The sequence below is a fragment of the Phocoena phocoena genome, chromosome 12, assembly GCF_963924675.1.
Source record: "Phocoena phocoena chromosome 12, mPhoPho1.1, whole genome shotgun sequence".
NCBI lineage: Eukaryota > Metazoa > Chordata > Mammalia > Artiodactyla > Phocoenidae > Phocoena > Phocoena phocoena.
In genome coordinates, this window is record NC_089230.1 from 17,920,799 (window position 1) to 17,942,238 (window position 21,440).

A 21,440-nucleotide genomic window follows, 5' to 3' on the forward strand; every position below is an offset into this window, starting at 1 on the left:
AAAAAAAGTCATCCCACACTGATGAGATGGATGAAACTATTAGATTTTATACTCAGTTCTTTAAAGTATACTTTCAAAAAGCAATATGGTAATTTGTCAAGATTTATAAAAATATTTTATCTTCAAAATTTCACCACTGGGGGCTTCCCTGGTGGCACAGTGGTTGAGAGTCCGCCTGCCGATGCAGGGGACACGGGTTCGTGCCCCGGTCCAGGAGGATCCCGCATGCCGCGGAGCGGCTGGGCCCGTGAGCCATGGCCGCTGGGCCTGCGCGTCCGGAGCCTGTGCTCCGCAGCGGGAGAGGCCACAGCAGTGAGAGGCCCGCGTACCGCAAAAAAAAAAAAAAAAAAAAAAAAAAATTTCACCACTGGAAATTTACTGTAATCGTAAAATAGTAAAAATCTTCTGTTGAATTCTCTGTAATATCAAGAGAAATATGCTCACTACTGTATTAATTATATTATAAACCTGATTATAATATTAAAGCTAAATGTTCAGAAAAAGGGAGGTATGACTGAGTGAACTACACAGCCCTTGAAACTAATTTAAAAAATTAATAAAAACTATAATACTTTAGACATACTAAGTAGAAAAAAAATACCAAACTGAATATGCTCTAAGAATATAATTAAGTGAAACTGTATATGTATTTGAAAAAAGACTTAGGGAAAATGAACAAATGAAAAGAATTATTTTAGAATAGTGGAATTACAACAGTATTTACAACTAATCAAACTTTTTAAAAGGTGCATTTTTCATATGAAATACCATGAAAATAGTTTGCCAATTTTTAATGTCATTTCCGTACTGGTCATTACACTGTGTATTAAAGTACTGTTAAAATGTAGCTTATGCTGAAAATTTTTCTGCTTCCTAGGCCACTCAAGAAAAACTATATAAATCAAGTCATGATATTATCATGATTCATCCATTTGACAAGCATTTTACTGAGCACTTAATACGTGCTGGTCACTGCAGCACGGGCCAAGAATTCTTGTTTTCCATCATTTAATTTCCCTGGCTTCACTGCATCCTTTAGCCAGCACACTCCCCTCTACCACACTTTTTATTCTTGTCATCTACTTCAATGTTCCATTTCAGGACCTAAAACCTAACCTTAATCCTAAGATTATTGGTTCTGTGGCCAAAAAATTTTTCCAGAAGAATGGATCATATAATCATATGACAATGCTTTCAATATTTAAGAAAGTTATCTTCTCTATCAGTACACTTTGGGTTCAACATGAGAAATCCACTCTAAAACTTTCTTCTAAAATTATTTCATTTTCAGTCATGTAAAGCAATTATACTTCAATAAAGATGTTAAAAAATAATAATGTAAAAAAATTTTTTTTAATTGTTTCATTTTCAGTGTCTCCTATTCCAAAGGCTCTTTCTTTTCTGCCATTACTCATATGGAGGTCTTCCCTAATTTAAGGTAAAAATTAAAATCTGCATCTTACTCTTCCTCTTCTTGATGACATATAACTGCTACTTATATATACTGGTGAATTCACTAAATACATGTTCTAAATGAGTATTTTCTATTGTGAATCCACCCATTTCTTTTTCTTTCTTAAATTTAATGTCCCTATATCCTGGCTCATGTTTGAAATGATGCTAGTAAAGTACCCTTACAAATTAATCCTTCCTACAATATATATCTCCTAATTTTTCTTCTGTTATCATTCAAATCCATCTTTCTACAGAAGTATACAATGCTTACTTACTCTCTCCTACAAACACTTCAAGAAACTGATATCTTGGGTTTCCTTTTTTCTCGCCCTGTTCAGAGTCTACTAGTCTTCCTTTCTACATCTTTATTTTAGTGTCTTTCAGGATAAAATACCAGTGCTGGGAGCCTTGGTGCTAAAGGGTTCTGAGCTGTCAGGGAACCATTCTATATGTGCTTCTTTGTCTTACACTCAGGAAACATCACCTCCATTCTAGTAACCACTACTGGTTAAATATATTTCAATGGCTTGATACACGTTTACTTTCAAACAAAGTTAACAAGTAAAACTTGCTAATGATACAAAAATGGATATGTATATCAGTAGACTTAATTAAATATGTGATATCAATTATATTTTAGCAGTAATGAATTATCAATATATATACACCAATATGTATAAAATTGATAACTAATAAGAACCTGATGTATAAAAAAATAAAAATAAAATTCAAAAAAACACACCTAATATAGAGAGAAGCTTAAAAACAGAGGAATCTTAGTACTTTAAATTGATAGAAGCCACGGACAAAAATCCCAGTCTTGAGCACATACTTATATAGCTACTAAATGAAGTATTCTGATGTCAGAAGACAGAGCTATCAGTCTAGTAGTCTCACTTTTCTAGCTACACAGGATTATACCATAATAGTGTTCGTTAAGGCACTGCACGTCAAATGTTATCTTAAAATCAAGAAAATGAACAATAATTTATCCCAGCTAGGTACAAGGTTTGAAGAGTAAGATTGGGAGAAAATGTTCAACTTTTGAGAGAATGAATATAATACAGGTAAATCTGGGGTGGGTCATAAGAATGTCTCTGAAGATAGTGATACAATGAGAATTAGCCAATTTGAGGTTGAAACGTGCTGACCAACATGGTAAAAGTAACATGAAAACAGGGAAGCTTATCTGATGATGCATGTGAAATTTTAAGAGTCCATGGACTCAAAGAGGTCTTTTCTCATTAGGTACAATTAAATGTAAATCTGCCTGTGGATTTTTCCTAAACAGTGAGTATAAGACCAAGTGCCATGACCACATACCATAAAATCAAACGTGGGGATCATCAAATTAGAATTAAATATGCAGCCAGGAAGCAATCTGTGAAACTCTCTAGTCCTGAGTAGCTAGGGTTACTTGCATTAAGTTATCCAGCCTGTTAGAGGCACAGACAGATCTCTCATCTCACATTAGTGTGATTACGTGTATTGAGTATGATTTAATATTAACTTTAAAAAGATGACCTGATAAACTAGCAAATATAAAAGAGAATACAGTTCTTGGTGAACTGAGTGACTTGTGAATCACTAGGATAATCTCATCCTAACCCAGGCTATTTGTGATACTTCCTAGTACACTGATTAAGAAGAGCTCCAGCTCTGGAGTCAACCTGGGCTCAAATTCCAGCTCTGTTACTTCATGAGGCAAGTTACTTAAGCTCTCCATGACTCATTATCTATAATCCTAAAAGGAGACAATAAAAGTACCCAAGTCATAGTGCTGTTATGAGAATTATGAAAGATAATGCATTCCAATTGCAGAGCAGAGTACCTGGCCAATAATGGATGTTCACTTTATCTACTAATTCTTTTCTTCTTGGTGCTTGAAAGCCAAGCCATCTAAGTAAGGGTCTTGAGTTCAAGATATAAGATGCTATTTTTGTCTCAACTAAGAATATAAGAATTGCTAAGACAAAAGGAAACAACTTGTGATTCTGAATGTGGTTTCTCTTCTTGCTGCTATGGCTTAGCAAGAATTGAGATGGATGAGAGAGATGGATTAGCAGATGGAACATCTGCTGAACAATACTTTGGTGGCAAGAGTTCAGAGAAAAGCAGAGGCTCCATGAATGAGAAAATAGAAACATACTTATTGATGTAAAGACTGTTACCAAACCTGTGATCCCAAAACATTGTTTTCATTGAGCAACGTATCTGTAAATGAATTGAAGGTGAGTTTCTTCATCTGCAGTTTCAGCAAGTAGTTTAGCAGAGCAATTGTTGCTGGGAGATCTGCAGGTATGAGTGTAATCTTGGGGACTGGTGGTTAATGTGAACAGAGAGCAGGCAAGTAGTAGAGTACAGGTAAGAGTACAGACTTGATTAAATCTGGGCTCTTCTGCTTATGAGCTGTATGACTTTGGGCAAGTTACTCAACCTTTCTTCTTCAGTTTCCTCATCTGTGAGATAATACCTGTCTCATGTGGTTGTTGCTAAGATTAAATAAATATGCGTAAAGCACTTTGGCAGCACACACATAGCAGGCGCAGCACAAGTGTTAACAGATATAGTTATTTAAGAACAATCTACAGTCGAGAAAGATAAAAATCAGAGAAAGTGAGCCCGTGTTCTGGAGAAATAACTGCACAGGGGAGTTTTGGGGCTTCTGAGAGTTAGGATTCTCTCATCAGAAACACGACACTGGTAGCAGTGGGGGAAACTCAAGGGTAGCAAGTCTGTGAGGATTATTGAAATAGATCTTTAGATATTTTCATGAATATCATGAATGTACCCTGAGTTTTTACTGTAATCTGTTTTTTTATATTACATAGGTAATCTACCTAGAGCTTTTAGCCCACATATAAAATTAAAGAAATCACCATATCTATTCAACTACTTGAAAAGAAATTCTGGCACCAGGGGTGGGAGTGGGGTAATGTCAGTGGAAAACAAACACAAAAGCCCAACTTTTCCTTAAAGATTAACTTAACTACAACATGCATATGTACGTGTGTGCCTATCAAGGGTCATCAAACTATGGTCCACTGCCTGTTCTTGTATGGCCTGCAAAGTAAGAATGGATTTCACGTTTTTAAATAGTTAAAAAAAATCACCCAAAATAATGATACCTGAAAATTATATGAAATTCAAATTTCCAAGTCTGTAAATAAAGTTTTATTGTAACACAGCTGCATTCATTCATTTAAGAGCCGTCTACAGCTGCTCTGGGGCTACAGTAGCAGAGCTGAATAGCTGCAAGAGACCCATATGGCTTGTAAAGCCTAAAATATTTACTCTCTGGTCCTGTACACAAAAGGCTTGTCATAGCATGTGTTATGAAGAAGGGGAGTAAATTAACCTCTTAGCTGTGCTTCTCCAAATGTAACTAAACTGCCATATTTAGCCGTGATCATATTCACTTTTAGGTTCCCTAACAGAGAGGCTTCCCTTCAACCTGGTGCTTTATATAAATCGTTGAATCTTCATAACAACTCTGAGGTAGATACTACTCTCATTCCCACCTTACAGAGAAGGAGCAAGCACAGAAAGCTTAGTTGACTTGCCGAAGGCAGCACCTGAGTGGACAGCTAAGGCCGATCTCAGACCCAGGTGGTGCGGCTCAAGAGCTCAGGCTCTAATCACTTTGCTCCAGCGTCAACGGCTGCAGGACTTCACACCTGAGTCACGTTAGATTTTACAAAAAACAGCTTCAACAGAATTGACTTAACATTTAATTTTTGACTCTTTATTAAGAACTGGCCATATAAAGAATACCTGCATATCTTTAATAAAAGTGCTATTAAAATGTAATATTAACTAAATTGTCACTGTTCCCTATGTAAGGGAAAAATCTTGTCTCCCCTGGTGTAATATATACTTTATTGGAAAATAAAAGTTACACAACATCTTGATTCCATTTTTTGTCAGTTTACCTTTAACAATAACAGTAACAGCTAGTTTATCATGAACAGAAAACAGCTAAGTCTTCATGGCTGTGCTTTTCTATACACCAGCCTATCTTCTTCTTCCTTACGTTCAATAACACTGTGCTAGGACAATTAGAAGTGAGAGAGCTATGTCTCACGCTTTCATCAGTCTGAATATTTAATGGGAAAGGCATGCATTAAACAAATAATTTCATTATTAATGACAAGTATAAGTTTTAGAAAGGAAAAATACAGCATGCTTTGAGAGTATATTACTAGGGGACACAATCTAGTCCACATGGCCAAGACATCCTTAAAAGTAGTGACATCTATGCTGAACTATAACGGGTGAGAGGGAATCCTTCGGCCTTGAATTATTTCTAGGTAAAGAGAAGAAAATGTGGAAGATTCTGAGCAGGGAAGGATGGCCCTTCATAAAATCTGGTAATTTGCCAACATGAACTGATAGAACACATTCTGCCGGCACCTGCCGGAGACACTTGCTAGGAACAGGAAAGGCTGAGAGCTGCCTAGCTTGCTTAATGGAGGGTGATTCTGCTCTCGATGGGAGGGGTGTTCCAGTAGCTCCCAATGTTGGCTATGTGCTAGAATTCTGGGGAGATATCTCAAGGAAACGAGTCATGGAGTGAGGAAAAAAAGAGCTCATTTAATTCACTGAAAATCTTATCCGAGGTGAAAAAAGAAATTAGGAAGCTGGAGAAGACTGTTACCAGTGGGTTATCCTATGGATCTATTTAACAGTGCCTACAAATGCATACAAAAGAGCCAGACTCCTTTTATTTCTGATCCTATGAAAGGAAAAATATCACTGCCATCCTGAAGAAACCAGGAACTTATAAATATTACCACTATATAGGAGTGAAAACAGGAATAGGTAGAACACAGAGAGGAAAAAAAAAATCTTCCCTGTACTTCTGCCTTTGTTGCCAACCAACAGTTGTTAAAATGATTAGATAATTCAGAAGACAGTTAGCACTGTCAGTTTAAACGTTTAAACAGTTCATTTTATGTTGTATTATAAACATAGGGTTTTTTCTTCTGGTTCCCCATCCCACGCCGTTTCGCTGTTATGCTTTCCTATTCACATACATTTGCCATAGAACAACTACAGCAAATAAAAGGCAATTGGTGGTTGGAGGTTTCCCAATAAAAATAAGGGCAACCGTTTATAGAAAGTTCATTATGTACCAGGCACTGTGTGAAATGTTTTGAATACATGATTATCTCACTTAATTCATTACAACAACCTTTTGACCTATTATCACATCTATGTCATTAATGAGGAAACTAAAGCACAAAGAAATCAAATAACTGTGCCAAAGGTCACACAGTGAGGGATGCCACGGCCAATTAAACAGATACTATTCCTCTTGGAGTTCAGTCAATCTTTTGTCTGAACACAATATATCTTCTGGGTCCCAGAGGAAGGCTAAAGGGGATCAAGGAAAAATAACAGCAATCTTAAGATTCTTCAGCCTACTATCTTTTTTTCGAATGAGAAAAAGGCTGAGTTGAATTAGATTGAGAAAAGAACAGATTGAAAAGGGAAGTAAGCCAGTTATAATAACCAGTGGTTATAAGCTGGTATATAAAAAAATGTGCCAGTGGTTCTAAACTTTAGTGTGCATCAGAATCTCCTGCAGGTCTAGTAAAAACAGATTGCTGGGCTTCACCCACAGACAGAGTTTCTGATTCAGTGGGTCTGGGGTGAGTTCTGAGAACTTGCATTTCTAACAAGTTCTCATCTAAGGCTGCTGGCCCAGGGACCATAATCTGAGAATCACTGCACTATATACACTACATAAATTAACTCTCTTACAACATAGCTCTAGTAAATAAAACCATACACCTTTCCTAGGAAACTAGAACATAAATAAAGGGGCTCCTTTAGAGGTTAAAGAGATGTGGAATTTTCAAAGAAACCTTAAAAAAATTTTTCCTTTATTATATTTTTAAATATAACATTTGGTAAATACAAAAAACATGTAAGATATGTAAATTGTAAAAACCATATAAATCTTATACCTAATTCACAGTGTAAATCAGTCTCTTCAAATACTACTGATGATCTTCTTTTGATATTAAGCTGTATTTATTATTGGAATTGCCAAATATTCTTAAAATAAGATTTAATTTTTGAAGAATACTTATAACTTTCATAATGAACATATATTATATAAACAGGTTAAATTTTAAATCTTTTTTCTTCATTGCTTATTCCACAATTTTCACTAGTGAATAAACACTACTGCTACTGAAGACTAAGCTAATAGAACATATAAAGTTGGACAAGAAAAATAATTCAAACTTTCCAAGATATATTGTGAAATTACTAAAGACAGAGAGAACACAATGAAATATTTTATCTTAAAATTATCCATTTTAGTTATCTTGCTAAATAAAGAAAGCATAAAATTTATGACTGGGTTAGACCATTCTAAAGTAGGCTTTCAAAAATAAATGATAAGAGAGCTGTCAGTGTTACTTCAGTAATTATATACAATGAATACTGTCAGTGAAGTAAAATCTTACCCAGGTCTAGTCGTTTTGAATTCCACCTTGAGGATAGGCTTGCATGGTTCTGGCTTCTTCCCATCCTTTAACTGTTTTCCTAAAATATATTTTCCTGCATTAAATTCTAAAATTCTAAGTTACTCTAAATTCTTACACATTGATAGTTTATAAAATGAAATATAATGAAATCTACCATGAAACATTTTAAAGTGGTCTTGAAAGAAGTATTTAATACAAAATAAGATATTTTAAATGATCAATTTACTGTTTGAAATTCAGTGCTAAAAAGTAAATAAAATAACTTGTCAACAACATTTATGTGATAAAATTCTAGTAAGAGAAATTCAGTCTTTCCAATGTTCTTAATTGAAGATAAGCAAAATAGGGTCTCAATTTGCCCAATGAATTCAAGTTTTAAAACAGCTTATTTGAGAAAAATAAATCTAAGTCATATTTTCACCCAAAGTGACAGGCTGCAAAATTAAATCCCTATGCTAATAAATTCATTAGCATAAATTTACATTTACTCTCTTACTCATTTATATTTACTCTCTTAAAGTAAAAGCCATCCATTGCAATGTCCAGAAGATTGCTAAAATAAACCAACCTCTATAAAATATGTCAGAAACTCATACTGTCAAAGAACTTTGATTATTTTTAAAAAGGTTGATTTCTATTATCTATTTTTACATGTTCGTTGTATTAACAACTCAGAAAAATTAAAGAAAATAAAACATATTATTCCCATTTCTTAGGGATTTATCAGTCTCACCATTATTATACTATTTGTGAAGATCCCAAACACACACAGCTATCCCAACACTTCTTATCCTCTTTCCCAGCTTTATCCCCCATAGTAACTAGCTCATTCTAATGAAGTTTGTATTTTCTTTTGTTTGTTATTTGCCTCACCAACAAGAACGTAAATTCCATGAAAGCAAAGGTTTTTAAGTGTGTGTTTTCTGTTGATACATCCATGGTGACAAACATTGTATGGCACAGAGTAGACACTCAGTAACTATTTAATCAGTGAATAAATTAATAATTTTTCTTTAGGATTAATTTCTAGAAAAGAGATACTTAGGTAGAACTGTATTCCAGAAAGGAAGAAGAAAGTGTAGGAGAGTATTTTGCCACACGCTTCCTGAACAGTGCTCTTTTTTTTTCTGATTTGGTAAGTGGAAAGGGTATCTCATTTTAATTTGTATTGATTTAATTCCTAACGGAAAATTCTTAGGCTTTATGATCATCTGTATTTCTCCTTTTAAAAATAACATATCTTTTACCCATGCTTGTATGTTATATTCTTTATATTTAAAAATAAACTTAATATTCAAAGGTCATTAACATTGTATCCATATGTTGCAAATACTATCCCTAGTGTCACTTGTGATTGATTAAATAAGTCTATCAGTCTTAATCATGTTTCTATTTAAGAAAACTTAAAATCCTAAAATGGCAATTCTTCCAAAATTAACTTACAAATTTAATGCAATTAGAATTCCAACAGCTTTTCTTAAATTTGGACAAAATGACCTTAAAGTTCACACGGTGGACTCAATTCCTATGAAGAGCTAACAAAACTAAAAAAGGAGACTGACTTCCAGAATGACAAAGTGTGACCTCCTTGAACTCGCTCACTTACTATAAACTCTGCAAATTAACTGAAGCCACAAAATGAGCGTTAACATTATCTACTCAATGGAAATGAGCAAACCTTGGTAAGACAAGGGGGACTGGGATGCTTTGACAAGGGCTATTCCTATTCCCCTTGTTCCCCAGCTCAGTGGCCCAGTACCATGAAAAGGCAACAGCATCATCAGCCAACAGAGAGGACTGAAGTTTATCTGCAGTTCCATTAAAACCAGATTCCCTAGAGGGTAATCAGTACTTTGTCCCAATCTGCAGCTCCCTGAAAAACTCTACTCCCAAGGCATTGTGGCAATTTCATTTGACAGAACAGACATCAGCTCAGGGAGACAAAAAGCCCTACCTCCAGGGCATCACAGAAATAATAGCAATCTGCTGGCACACAGCTGCCTAAGGCTGGGGTTTTAGTTGAGGCAAATAAGATCCTGGGCAGGAATTTTTTAAAAATCCTGAAGAACTGGACATACTCTAGGGATCTAAAAGGCTGTATACATGTGCAAGGTAGTGTGCCTGCCCAGGAAAGACCTAGGAAAGGAAAAGGCCCCAGTCATTCATCTCTGGCCAACTCTTAAGACTCTGGGCCAACAGGAAGTTAACAAAAAAAGAAAGTAAAATGAGCTATAGTACCACTGCTGGCAGGAACAATGGAAGAGAGGTGCTTATACATGGCTGGTAAAAATGTGAAGGATACAGTCTTTTTGAAAAGCAGTTTGAGAACATTTATGAAAAATAGAAATATGTAAAACTAGTAAATTTCAAGGAGTGGCAATTCTACTCATAAGCATTTATTCCACAGAAACAAAAGGACAAATTCCTATTGAATACATACAGAAAGGTAAAGGCAGCACAATCTGTAGTGATCAGAAACTGAAAATAAAGTTAACGCCCATTAATTTGGCACGGCTGAATAAAGTGTGAAAAATTGTGAGACAAACAATTGGCTGATACACTACCATTGAAATGAAGGAATTAGGGCTGTGCCAGATGACATGGAGAGATTTTCCTCAAGTACAGTGGATTAAGAAAAGTGAGATGCAAAAAAGACTAATATAGTTCTATTTTTGTAAAACAATGACCAAAAAATCTCATATGTTTGTATATGTGTGTGTAAAAACACACGATTTTAGAAATGCATATATTTTGGAAGAACACCTGTAAGATTTTTGACATAGCTTACCTGGTGGGGCAAGAAAGGGGACTGGGCTGCTAATGTCGGGGAACGTTTAGGGAGAAGAGGCTGGTACGCTACGATCCCGTATCATCATGTGTATGTGTATGAAAAAAACTATCATTCTTTTTTGTCACCGCCTCTTTGGTTTCATGGTTAGGAAGTTCTTCCCCACACAAATATCATTACAATTTTTTTTTTTTTTTGCTTTTTCTTATAACTGCTTTATAGTTTCATTTACTATATTTATTTTCTGAAGTATATTTTGATATAGGGAAGGTATTTTTTCTTTAATAATTTCGGCACTATTTGTGTAGTTCTATTGAGCTATAATCGCCAGACAATACAGTGCAAGTATTTAAAGTGTACAATGTGACGAGTTGTGATACAGGTATGCACCTGCCAGCCTTATTACTGAACCATCAGAGCTTTCCCCACTGATATGAAATGACACTTTTATTACATTAAATTTTTATAAATACACACCATTCAACTGCTATTAGAACATCTAATCCTGCCTTAAGATCCTAGGGAAACATCTCTTCACCTCTTTATGCAGAAAATGATGATGCAATGGACTCTTGAACCTCTGGCATCCTAACTTACAAGAACCAACAAGTGACTAGTGATAGAATTAAGTAGAACACCAGATCAAGGGACAGGAAAGGACTGCCAGGGGAGAAGACTGGTTTCTTGAGGTGGAAGAGAGAATTGGGGTAATCAGAAAGGTATGGAAAAAAGGAGGCTGAAATCTGAAAGCTAGTCCCTCATGCTATACAAGGAACAAAGTAAGAATTTCAACCTCTATTTCAATCTGTTCAGAGATATACGACCTTTCAGTCAGGAATTTAAATGTTTGCTCTGAAGAAGACCAGATACATAAAACCTGACCAGGTACAAAATTCTTAAGGTTTGTCTTGCTCAATAGTCTCTTGGTATTGCTCTACTGTGTCCAGCATTTAAACTTAAAGTTTAAAGCCGGTCTGATTTTTACTTCTTTATAAATAAACTTTTTTTATAAAAGTTTGGACAAAATGCATGGATGCAAGGATGCATACAAGGATGCTAAGAGAGTAGTTTCATTATCTCTATAAATTAAAAATGTTACAGTTTTTATAGTGATTTTTCATTAATCTTGCTTGGAAATTAGTGAGTCCTTTTGATTTGCATACTCTGATCTTTTTTCAACTCAGGTGTTTAAAATTATGCCACTGATTATTGCTTATATTCCTGAAAGGTTTATTCATCTGTAATCCTAGACTAACCATTTTCTAAATCAAATCAAGTAATAAGGCACTAGCTAAGATTTTATAAAGCACATATAGCTAAACGACATTTAGAGCATCACTGGATTTCACCATTAAGTGTCATTTCACTTCTTAACTGCTATGCCACCTCCGTAGAAAAATGTGTGCTTACTCTTTCAACTACCTGTGAACTACTTTGATAAATCATTGAAAAGATCTGGTTAAATATAAAACTCGACTTAGTAAATCACATAAACCTCCATGTCACATGTAATTTCTTCTTGTCTCTTATTATGCCCTGCTTCCCATCCCCCAAAATTACCCAGCCACAATCAACAAAGTCCTATTGATTCTAATTCCAGAATTTCATTATGTATGTCCATTTCTTCTCACTAGCAGTCACAATTGACATCTTCATTATTTACTGTTAACAACAGCTTCCTAATTGACCTCCCTCTTCTCCTCCCAGCTCATCTGATGCAATACCATCAAAGCAGTATTTCCAAATATAAATTTTATGTTTCTCACTATAAAATCATTTCCTAGGTCTCCATCATGAAGTCCAAACTCTTTAGCATACTACAAGGTATATTTTTGCCTCTGTATGCAGTTCTGTCTTAGTTTCCTGCTACTCGCCCAAAGGAATTTTAAACATTGGTCATATTAAACTACTAACAGTTTTCCAAGAATACTCTGCTTTTGATTATGTCTTTGCACCTTCTGACTAAAATAACCTTGCTCTGCTCTTTGCTATCTTATAACACTCAAATATAAAAACTAGGGAAAACTCTGTAATGGACTACATTAAAGAACTGCTGTATGGATTTGTTATTTATTGAATGTATTATGCTTCAGGTAAATCTTAAAAGTAGATTAATAGAAATTTTTAATATGTCACATCCTTAAAATATTACATTAAGTTAGCTTTACTTATGTGAAGTTTGAATTTATCTTTCCTTCAGCAACGTTTAACAGAATAAAAGTTCTCTAATCCTGGGTTATTCTTTGATAAATGGATTGATTGTACTGATGAATAAGCTCCACGAACTAAATCTTAAAATGTCATTTCCTATAATGGATACCTATTGATTTTGACTATCTACCATCTCCATTTCCTCTGAGAATAATCTGACTTTGGTGAACATGACAATAGCAGAAAAATCTCACTCTGCAACACATCACACGCACATACCCAGGGTTACATGGGAGATCCTCTGGGGCCCTGGGTCAGCAAATCACTTAACCATGATGACTGCTTCAGGGTAAGTACCTGAGCCATGCCAGGACTACCAAAGTTCTTCCCTCCTAAAAAATGAAAGCCTATCTGCCATAGGAGAGAAACAAGCCAAAAGAGAGAGAGAGGGAAGTAGGGCTTACCCACTAGGCTTACCATACAGACATACAGAACTTACAGCCCACCAAGATGAAATGACTTTGCAGAGTCAATAGATGGTACAAATCCTGCTTCATTTCCACACAATCATAAAACTGTACACCTTAAAAACCACCTTGCTCAATCCTTTCATTTTACATATGCTGAAACGAAGTCCCATAAAACAGTAATTATCTCTACAAAGTATTTCACAGACAGCAGAGCTAGAATTACATTCCAGATTGTCTGACTGCCAGGGAAATGTTCTTTGATATTCATAAAAACTAGATTAAAGGGAGATATCACTTTTTGTTTGTTTTGGTCAAAAATCATCTGTCGAGTAATTTCAGACACCCAAATAGAGACTTTCTGAAAAAATATGACTATCAACCATCTTGATATGCATAAAATTATACAACTTTATATCAGAAAATTACCTTAAATGAATTCAAATTATTCTCCTTTCTTGGCCATTTTATCATCATTATCTAGATAACTGCTATGCCCCTCAGAATAAGAGTCCACTAACAAACAGCTTTAGCAATGAATGATGCCATCGGAGGGTAAACTGAACATAGCTACCAAATCTGGGGAACTGTCTTATAATTAAATTATAATTCAAGCACCAGGCTGTCATTTCTCAAAGTGTATTCCACGGAACCCTAGACAACCACAAGATGCTCTGTGAACAAAAGATGCTAAAGTCAAATAAGTTTGGGAAAAGCTACATAAAATAAATTAATATATAAACCAACATAAATAATAAATATACAGTTGATCCTTGAACAACATGGGTTTGAGGTGCATGGGCCCACTTATGTGCAAATTTTTTTCAGTAGTAAATACTAGACTACTACAGATGTAGAATCACAGACACCAAGGGTTGACTTTAGGTCATATGCAGATTTTCTACTAGGCAGTAGTGAGCACCTCAACACCCTGCGCTTTTCAAGGGTCAATCGTATATATGTATGTATACATGTGTATACGTACCTTCCCTCTTAGAAATTCATAGTGTACGTTAAAGATTAAGAAGTCTTGTAGTGAAGAAAATGTTCAACTTCAATTCAGCATTTCTAAAACTTCTTTGATCATAACATACTTTTTCACCAAATAACTCATTAACATAGGAAAAATTAGTATCGTGAAATACATTTTGGGGAAAACTAATCTAAAAATCTTTTGGTCCTATCCTACCAAGTAAATAAGATATCCAAATTTATATTTACTATAATCGTATATGTATATAGCATGTCAGTTTCCAGGTACTTTCACTTACATTTTGCTTATTTGTTCTAAGGTGTAGAATGGTGCCTATCACATAGTAGAACCAATATTTGTTGAATGAATAAATAAAAGTACAATCAGTTCTAATCAATTATCAAGGTAACGCTTATTAATTTTTTTTAAGAATAAGATATACTTAACCACTACCTTACGTGGTTTAGATATGAAAAAAACCCAAGATTTACTGTAACTGTTAGAAAGTAAGAGCAAGAGACCACAACACAAGATAGTAATGAAAAAAAGCCCTAAATTTCAATCCATCAAAGCAGATATTTAGTATACCAAAAATTGCATACCACAAATATGGTATATGTATATATGGAATATGTGATATCTTGTTACTGTATGAAAAACACATTTTTGTGTTTTAATGTATAAAAATGCACTTAGCTTTGCCACTGAATTCAACTATCAGCATAAATTTAACTTTGGCAGGTATCTACCACATTACTGTTGCTGAAAATAATTCATATTTTATAAAGAAACAGTACTTCTGATGATCTACATTTTTAGGCTGCTATACTGTGCCAATAAACGCCATCCAACTTCCTAACATCTGCCACAGAAAAAAATGTACTTTTACATTTTGCTTGGATTCTAATTTTGAAAAAAATATTATATCAAATATTCTTTGTCTTGTTTGAAAAAAGTAATTTTAACTAGTTACCCTTTTTTGCTAAGATATTACAAACCCTGTAGAAATCTATTTATGCTACTTCTAAAAGTCTGCTCTCAAGGTCTTAAGATTTTAGTATAAAAAAAGTATCAAGATGAAATAGAAAATCACCATTCGGCAACCAATAAGTAATCCATCCAAGAAACAACAACAGATGCTAAAAACAGAGGGTAAAAATTTGATGAGGAACGGTATGTTTACAGAGTCTCAAATATTTCCCCCAAATCAAAACACTTATTGATTACAAGAAAAAATCAAAAACATTTATTAATTTCAAAAGGAAAAAATAACGTTATAATGGAGAGACCTAGTAGACAGAAGCTTAATCAAGGGATCAGAGTATGAGACATCACTAGGACAAATCAAACATAAGCTCCACCTGAGGCTGCAAAAAGAACACATCAATCCTTTTGGGATATTCCTGCTGAAAATGTACAACATGAATCTAAACATGAAAAAACATCAGACAAAACCAAATGGAGGCACATCCTATAAAATAACTGACCTGTAATGTTCAAAATTTATCAGTTAGGAAAGTCAAGAAAAGGCTCAAGAACAGTTCCAGTTTGAATGAGACTAAAGAAACATGACAACTAAATCTATCCTGCATATAGACCCTTTTGATAAACGGCAAAACTTGGTGATATAGGAGAATGTCTTTGTAAGAAACAAATACTGAAATATTTTGGGATGATTGGGCAATATGTTGAAAACTTACTCTCACATGGTCTGAAAGAAAAAAACCTCGTTGTTCTAGACTTACAAAAAAAGATAAAAATTTAGATAAACTTAAAACTTTAAAACCAATATTACATATTGCTACCATCTTCAATATTATTTTTATTTCCTTCTGGAATTGAAATTAAAGGTCTTGAAACTACTCATCTACTGTTTTGGTTTTCTGAATTCCTAGGTTCCAGTGGGGTTGGGAGATGCTAAAATGTATGGGAATACTCAGGAGTACCACAAAGATTAGGGACTCAGGCACTAACAGAAGGAAGAACAAAAATATATTAGGGAAAACTGGAACCTACTATCAAAAGGGCTATCTTCTGGAGGCACACATAAATAGACCTGTAGCAAATTTAAAATAAGTGCTTTTCCAGAAGATGACTGCTACCAAAAAGCAGTGGTAAAATAAATTACAATATGTGGCTAAAAGAATTATTATTTTTACCAGAAAACAAACAAGTCTAAAAATGCATATTGCTACAGAAAGATGTTTTTAATTTGACTGTTTATTTTCTACATTGTAATAATGCAAAATGTACCAATTTTTTTTTAAAAAGTGGGCATTCATATTTTAAAGCAAACAATGAAACATTAGCAATAACTACAAAAGTACTCTTTCAGTATGCTACCAATTTAAAAAACAGTTCCTTTTTATTTCCCTAAATTTGCTGGTTAAGAACCTCTTAGGGTAGAATTGCGAGAATGCAGATTAATAAAGAAATACAAATTCCTAGGCCTCATCCAAAATTCAAACAAGGTCTTCATAATGTGTTCATAAGCACCCTAATAAAACCTTCATGGAGGTTCTGTATATATTACTTGTACAGAAAAAAGTTAACAAAGCAGGCTTGAGACCGCTATCCCTAGAAAGGTCAGCTTGTAAGATTAGCTCTCTTGGTTGGCAACTAGTAACTTGGCTTTCAAGACAGCTTCCACCATTCCAAGACTGATAAGGGTGGCACACTATGCTATATTATCTATACAAACAATATGGTTTATGACCAATCTCTGCTTTCCTTCTGAGCATCTAAAATTTTGGTACATGCTAAAGCAGAGGGTACCTGTGGACTGACATCAACACAAACTGTGGACTTCTGGGTTCAGGTGAGCTTCGCTGGTAGATAACGTTTCACACATGTGGTAATAACTCATTGCTAGAGGAATTAAGCATGTCCTGTGTGACTCCACTGGGAGAAGACTGTTGGAAGCTTCAACCTGGCTTCCTCCAGACTTCACCCCATGTGCCTTTTCCCTGTATTGATTTTGCTTTGCATCCTTTTGCTGAGTCCTATGAGTCTTCCTAGTGAATCAAACTTGGGGTCATTTTGGAGACTCTGAAAACAATACTTTAATGTATAAAATTACCTTCTTAGAGTTCCAAGTGTTTCAGTACATATTATATATACATTAGCAACTTGCAATTGATAACTTTAAGATGACAACAGTTTAAAGTAAGTCCTATATCACTCACAAAATTATCTACTTTTTGGACTACTGGAGAAAATAATACTCAGAAGATTATGTAACTTCATTTTCTCAAAGCTCATATTTGCAATTTCAACCGCAAATATAGTTATTTGAGATTTTATTTACCTGGTTGTTACAAATTATTTCTATATGTATAAATATTTAAAATTCAGAATGAAAGAAAACCCATCCTTATCATCAAAAACAAACAAACAAACAAATCCAAATGCAAACTCAAAACAGTTTACTGTCCATCACAATTTAGGTGGTATTTAAAAGGGATACATTCTTACCATGTGGAGTTATCGTCTGTACAGGCTTAGCAGGGGATCTCACATTCCATATAGTCAAAGTGCCATCTGAATGACTGCAAATAAATTGTTTTCCTTCATGATGCCAAGCAACAGAGTGGATAGCCTATAGAAGAGGGGTAAAGAATTCCATTTTTAAAAACAAAATTTTATTTAAACACCAAGTTATTCATAATTAATTTTTCATTTTAAACCTTTTCTTATTTCACAAGCTAACATCAATAATGTTAATCTTAAATTCCCATAACTCAGTCCTCCTGTCATTATGAGATTTAATTTGGTTCTGACACTATTTTAATGATTTTTACTTTATTTACTCCTTAAGTGAGCGTAAGGATAATATGATAGTGGTATATGTATTATTGACAAGTTCAGGAAAACAAAATGTATTCTTACAATAAACAATAACTAAACATAAATTACCAAGCAATTATAATCAATATTCCATTGGAAAAACTAGTTGCATTGACAGATGAGAACAAATTTTAGAAATTAACTAAAATTTTAGAATTTTTAGACAAAAATGTACATTTGGAATTAAGGTCAATTAAAAATACCTCAGACTGAGCTTTAAGACAGGTTACCCATTTCTCACAGTAATTATTAAGGTGACTTTTAAAATCTGAAATTTATTTTATATGTCTGAGCCACTTAAAAACTATCTGAAGAATATTTTTTAAGTTTTAAACTTTTAAATTTATTTATTTAAAATTTATTTATCTTTCTAAAAAAATTAAAATTTTTTATAAAATTTTTAAAGGTTACTTTCCATTCAGTTATTACAAGATATTGGCTATATTCCCTGTGTTGTACAATGTTATACAATACATCCTTCAGCCTATCTTACACCCAACAGTTTATGCCTCCCACTCCCTGACCCCTAGATTGCCCCTCCCCCACCTCCCCACTGGTAACCAGTAGTTTGTTCTCTATTATCTGTGAGTCTACTTCTTATTTGTTATATTCACTAGTTTGCTGTATCTTTTAGATTCCACATATAAGTGATATCATACAGTATTTGTCTTTCTCTGTCTGGCTCATTTGACTTAGCATAATGCCCTCAAAGTCTATCCATGTTGCTGCAAATGACAAAATTCCATTCTTTTTTATGGCTGAGTAGTATTCCATTGTATATATACACCATATTTTCTTTATCCATTCATCTCTTGATGGCCACTTTGGCTGCTTCCCTATCTTGGCAATTGCTATGAACACTGGGGTGCATATAACTTCTAAGGAAACAATCTCATTTACCATTATATCAAAAAGAATAAAATACCCAGGAATAAACCTACCTAAGGAGGCAAAACATCTGTATTATGAAAACTATAAGATGCTGATGAAAGAAATTGAAGATGACACAAATAAAAAGATATACTGGGCTTCCCTGGTGGCGCAGTGGTTGAGAGCCTGCCTGCTAATGCAGGGACACGGGTTTGAGCCCTGGTCTGGGAAGATCCCACATGCCGTGGAGCAACTAGGCCCGTGAGCCACAACTACTGAGCCTGTGCGTCTGGAGCCTGTGCCCCGCAAAAAGAGAGGCCGCGATAGTGAGAGGCCCGCGCAATGCGATGAAGAGTAGCCCCCACTTGCCACAACTAGAGAAAGCCCTCGCACAGAAACGAAGACCCAATACAGCAAAATAAATAAATTAATTAATTAATAAACTCCTACCCCCAACATGTTCTTTAAAAAAAAAAAAAAAAAAAAAGATATACTGTGTTCTTGAATTGGAGGAATCAATATTGTTAAAATGATCATACTACACAAGGCAATCTACAGATTCAGTACAATCCTTATCAAAATACCAATGGCATTTTTCATAGAACTAGAACAAATAATTTTAAAATTTATATGGAAACACAGAAGACCTTGAATAGCCAAAACGATCTTAAGAAGAACAGAGCTGGAGGAATCATATTCCCTGACTTCAGACTATACTACAAAGCTACAGTCATCAAAACAGTATGGTACTGGCACAAAACAGACACATAGCTCAATGAAACTGGATAGAGAGCCTAGAAATAAATCCATGCACTTATGGTCGATTAATCTATGAAAAAGGAGGCAAGAATGTACAACGGAGAAAAGACAGTCTCTTCAGTAAGTGATGCTGGGAAAACTGGACAGCTACACGTATGGTTTGGCCAACCCAATAAAAGAATGAAATTAGAACATTCTCCAACACCATACACAAAAATAAATTCAAAATGGATTAAAGATCTAAATGAAAGACTGGATACTATAAAACTCCTTGAGGAAAACATAGTCATAATACTCTTCAACACAAACTGCAGCAATATTTTGTTTGGATCTGTCTCCTAAAGTAAAGGAAATAATAGTAAAAATAAACACATGGGACCTAATTCAACTTAAGGTTTTTCTACAGCAAAGGAAACCATCGACAAAATAAAAAGACAACCTACTGAACACGAGAAAAATATCTGCAAATGATATGACTGGTAAGGGATTAATATCCCACATATTTAAACAGCTCATACAACTCAACATCAAAGAAACAAACAACCTGATTACAAAATGGGCAGGAGAATTCAATAGACATTCTTCCATAGAGGAAATGGAGAGGGCCAACAGGCACATGAAAAGATGCTCAACATGGTTAATTATCAAGGAAACGCAAATCAAAACTACAATGAGATACCACCTCACACCTGTCAGAATGGCTATCATCAAAAGAACACAAATAACAAATGTTGGCAAGGATGTGGAGAAAAGGGAACCTTCATACACTGTCGTTGGGAATGTAAATTGGTGCAGCCACTGTGAAAAACAGTATGGAGGTTTCTCAAAAACCTAAAAATAGAGTTACCATATGATCCAGCAATTCCACTTCTGGGTATATAGCCAAAAAAAACAAAAACATTAATTCGAAAAGATACATGCTCCCCAATGTTCATGAAAAATATTTTTATATGACCAAAGTTTGTTACCCTTCAATTTTTTGTTCTGATATTATTTAAATTTTGTCTGTAAAAAATTTAAAAAATCACTCTCCTATGTTCTCTTTAAATTACTTCTTTTTTATTCAAGTTGATACACTTCTTGTTCTTAATGGTCAACAGACTCTAAAAGCTATCCTACTAGAATGTCTTGAACTGCCAAGTGCAGCACAAAAACCATGTAACTGGAAGTTAAGAGTTTCACTTACATACAAAGTCATCATTTAGTATCATCATTCAATGTCCATTTATTTGGCTTCCTCATATGCTTATACATTTAAGTTAAATAAAATAATTTAATGTTTATGGATCACATTTTAAAATTTAAATGATGATAGACAAAGACAATCAGCTGTATTTTTATTTATTTATTTATTTTATAAATTTATTTATTTATTTTTATTTTTGGCTGCGTTGGGTCTTTCTTGCTGCACATGGGCTTTCTCTCTAGTTGCGGCAACAGGGGGCTACTCTTTGTTGAGGTGCATGGGCTTCTCATTGCAATGGCTTCTCTTTGTTGTGGAGCATGGGCTATAGGCACACGGGCTTCAGTAGCTGTGGCATGTGGGGCTTAATAATTGTGGCTCACAGGCTCTAGAGCTCAGGCTCAGTAGTTGTGGCGCATGGGCTTAGTTGCTCCGCAGCATGTGGGAT

General features: G+C 34.6%; 1 protein-coding gene across 3 annotated transcripts in view; it reads right to left on the bottom strand.

Moving 5' to 3' along the window:
* The window catches only part of STXBP5 (syntaxin binding protein 5), a 165,153-nt gene that overhangs the window by 84,130 nt on the left and 59,583 nt on the right, over positions 1-21,440 (bottom strand). For all 3 annotated transcript variants that reach the window (XM_065889248.1, XM_065889250.1, XM_065889249.1), the window contains exons 8-9: positions 17,809-17,932; positions 7,935-8,013 (exon numbers count right to left, since the gene is read on the bottom strand). In XM_065889248.1, coding sequence (XP_065745320.1) covers positions 7,935-8,013; positions 17,809-17,932 — 203 coding nt within the window. The remainder of the gene's footprint in view (positions 1-7,934; positions 8,014-17,808; positions 17,933-21,440) is intronic.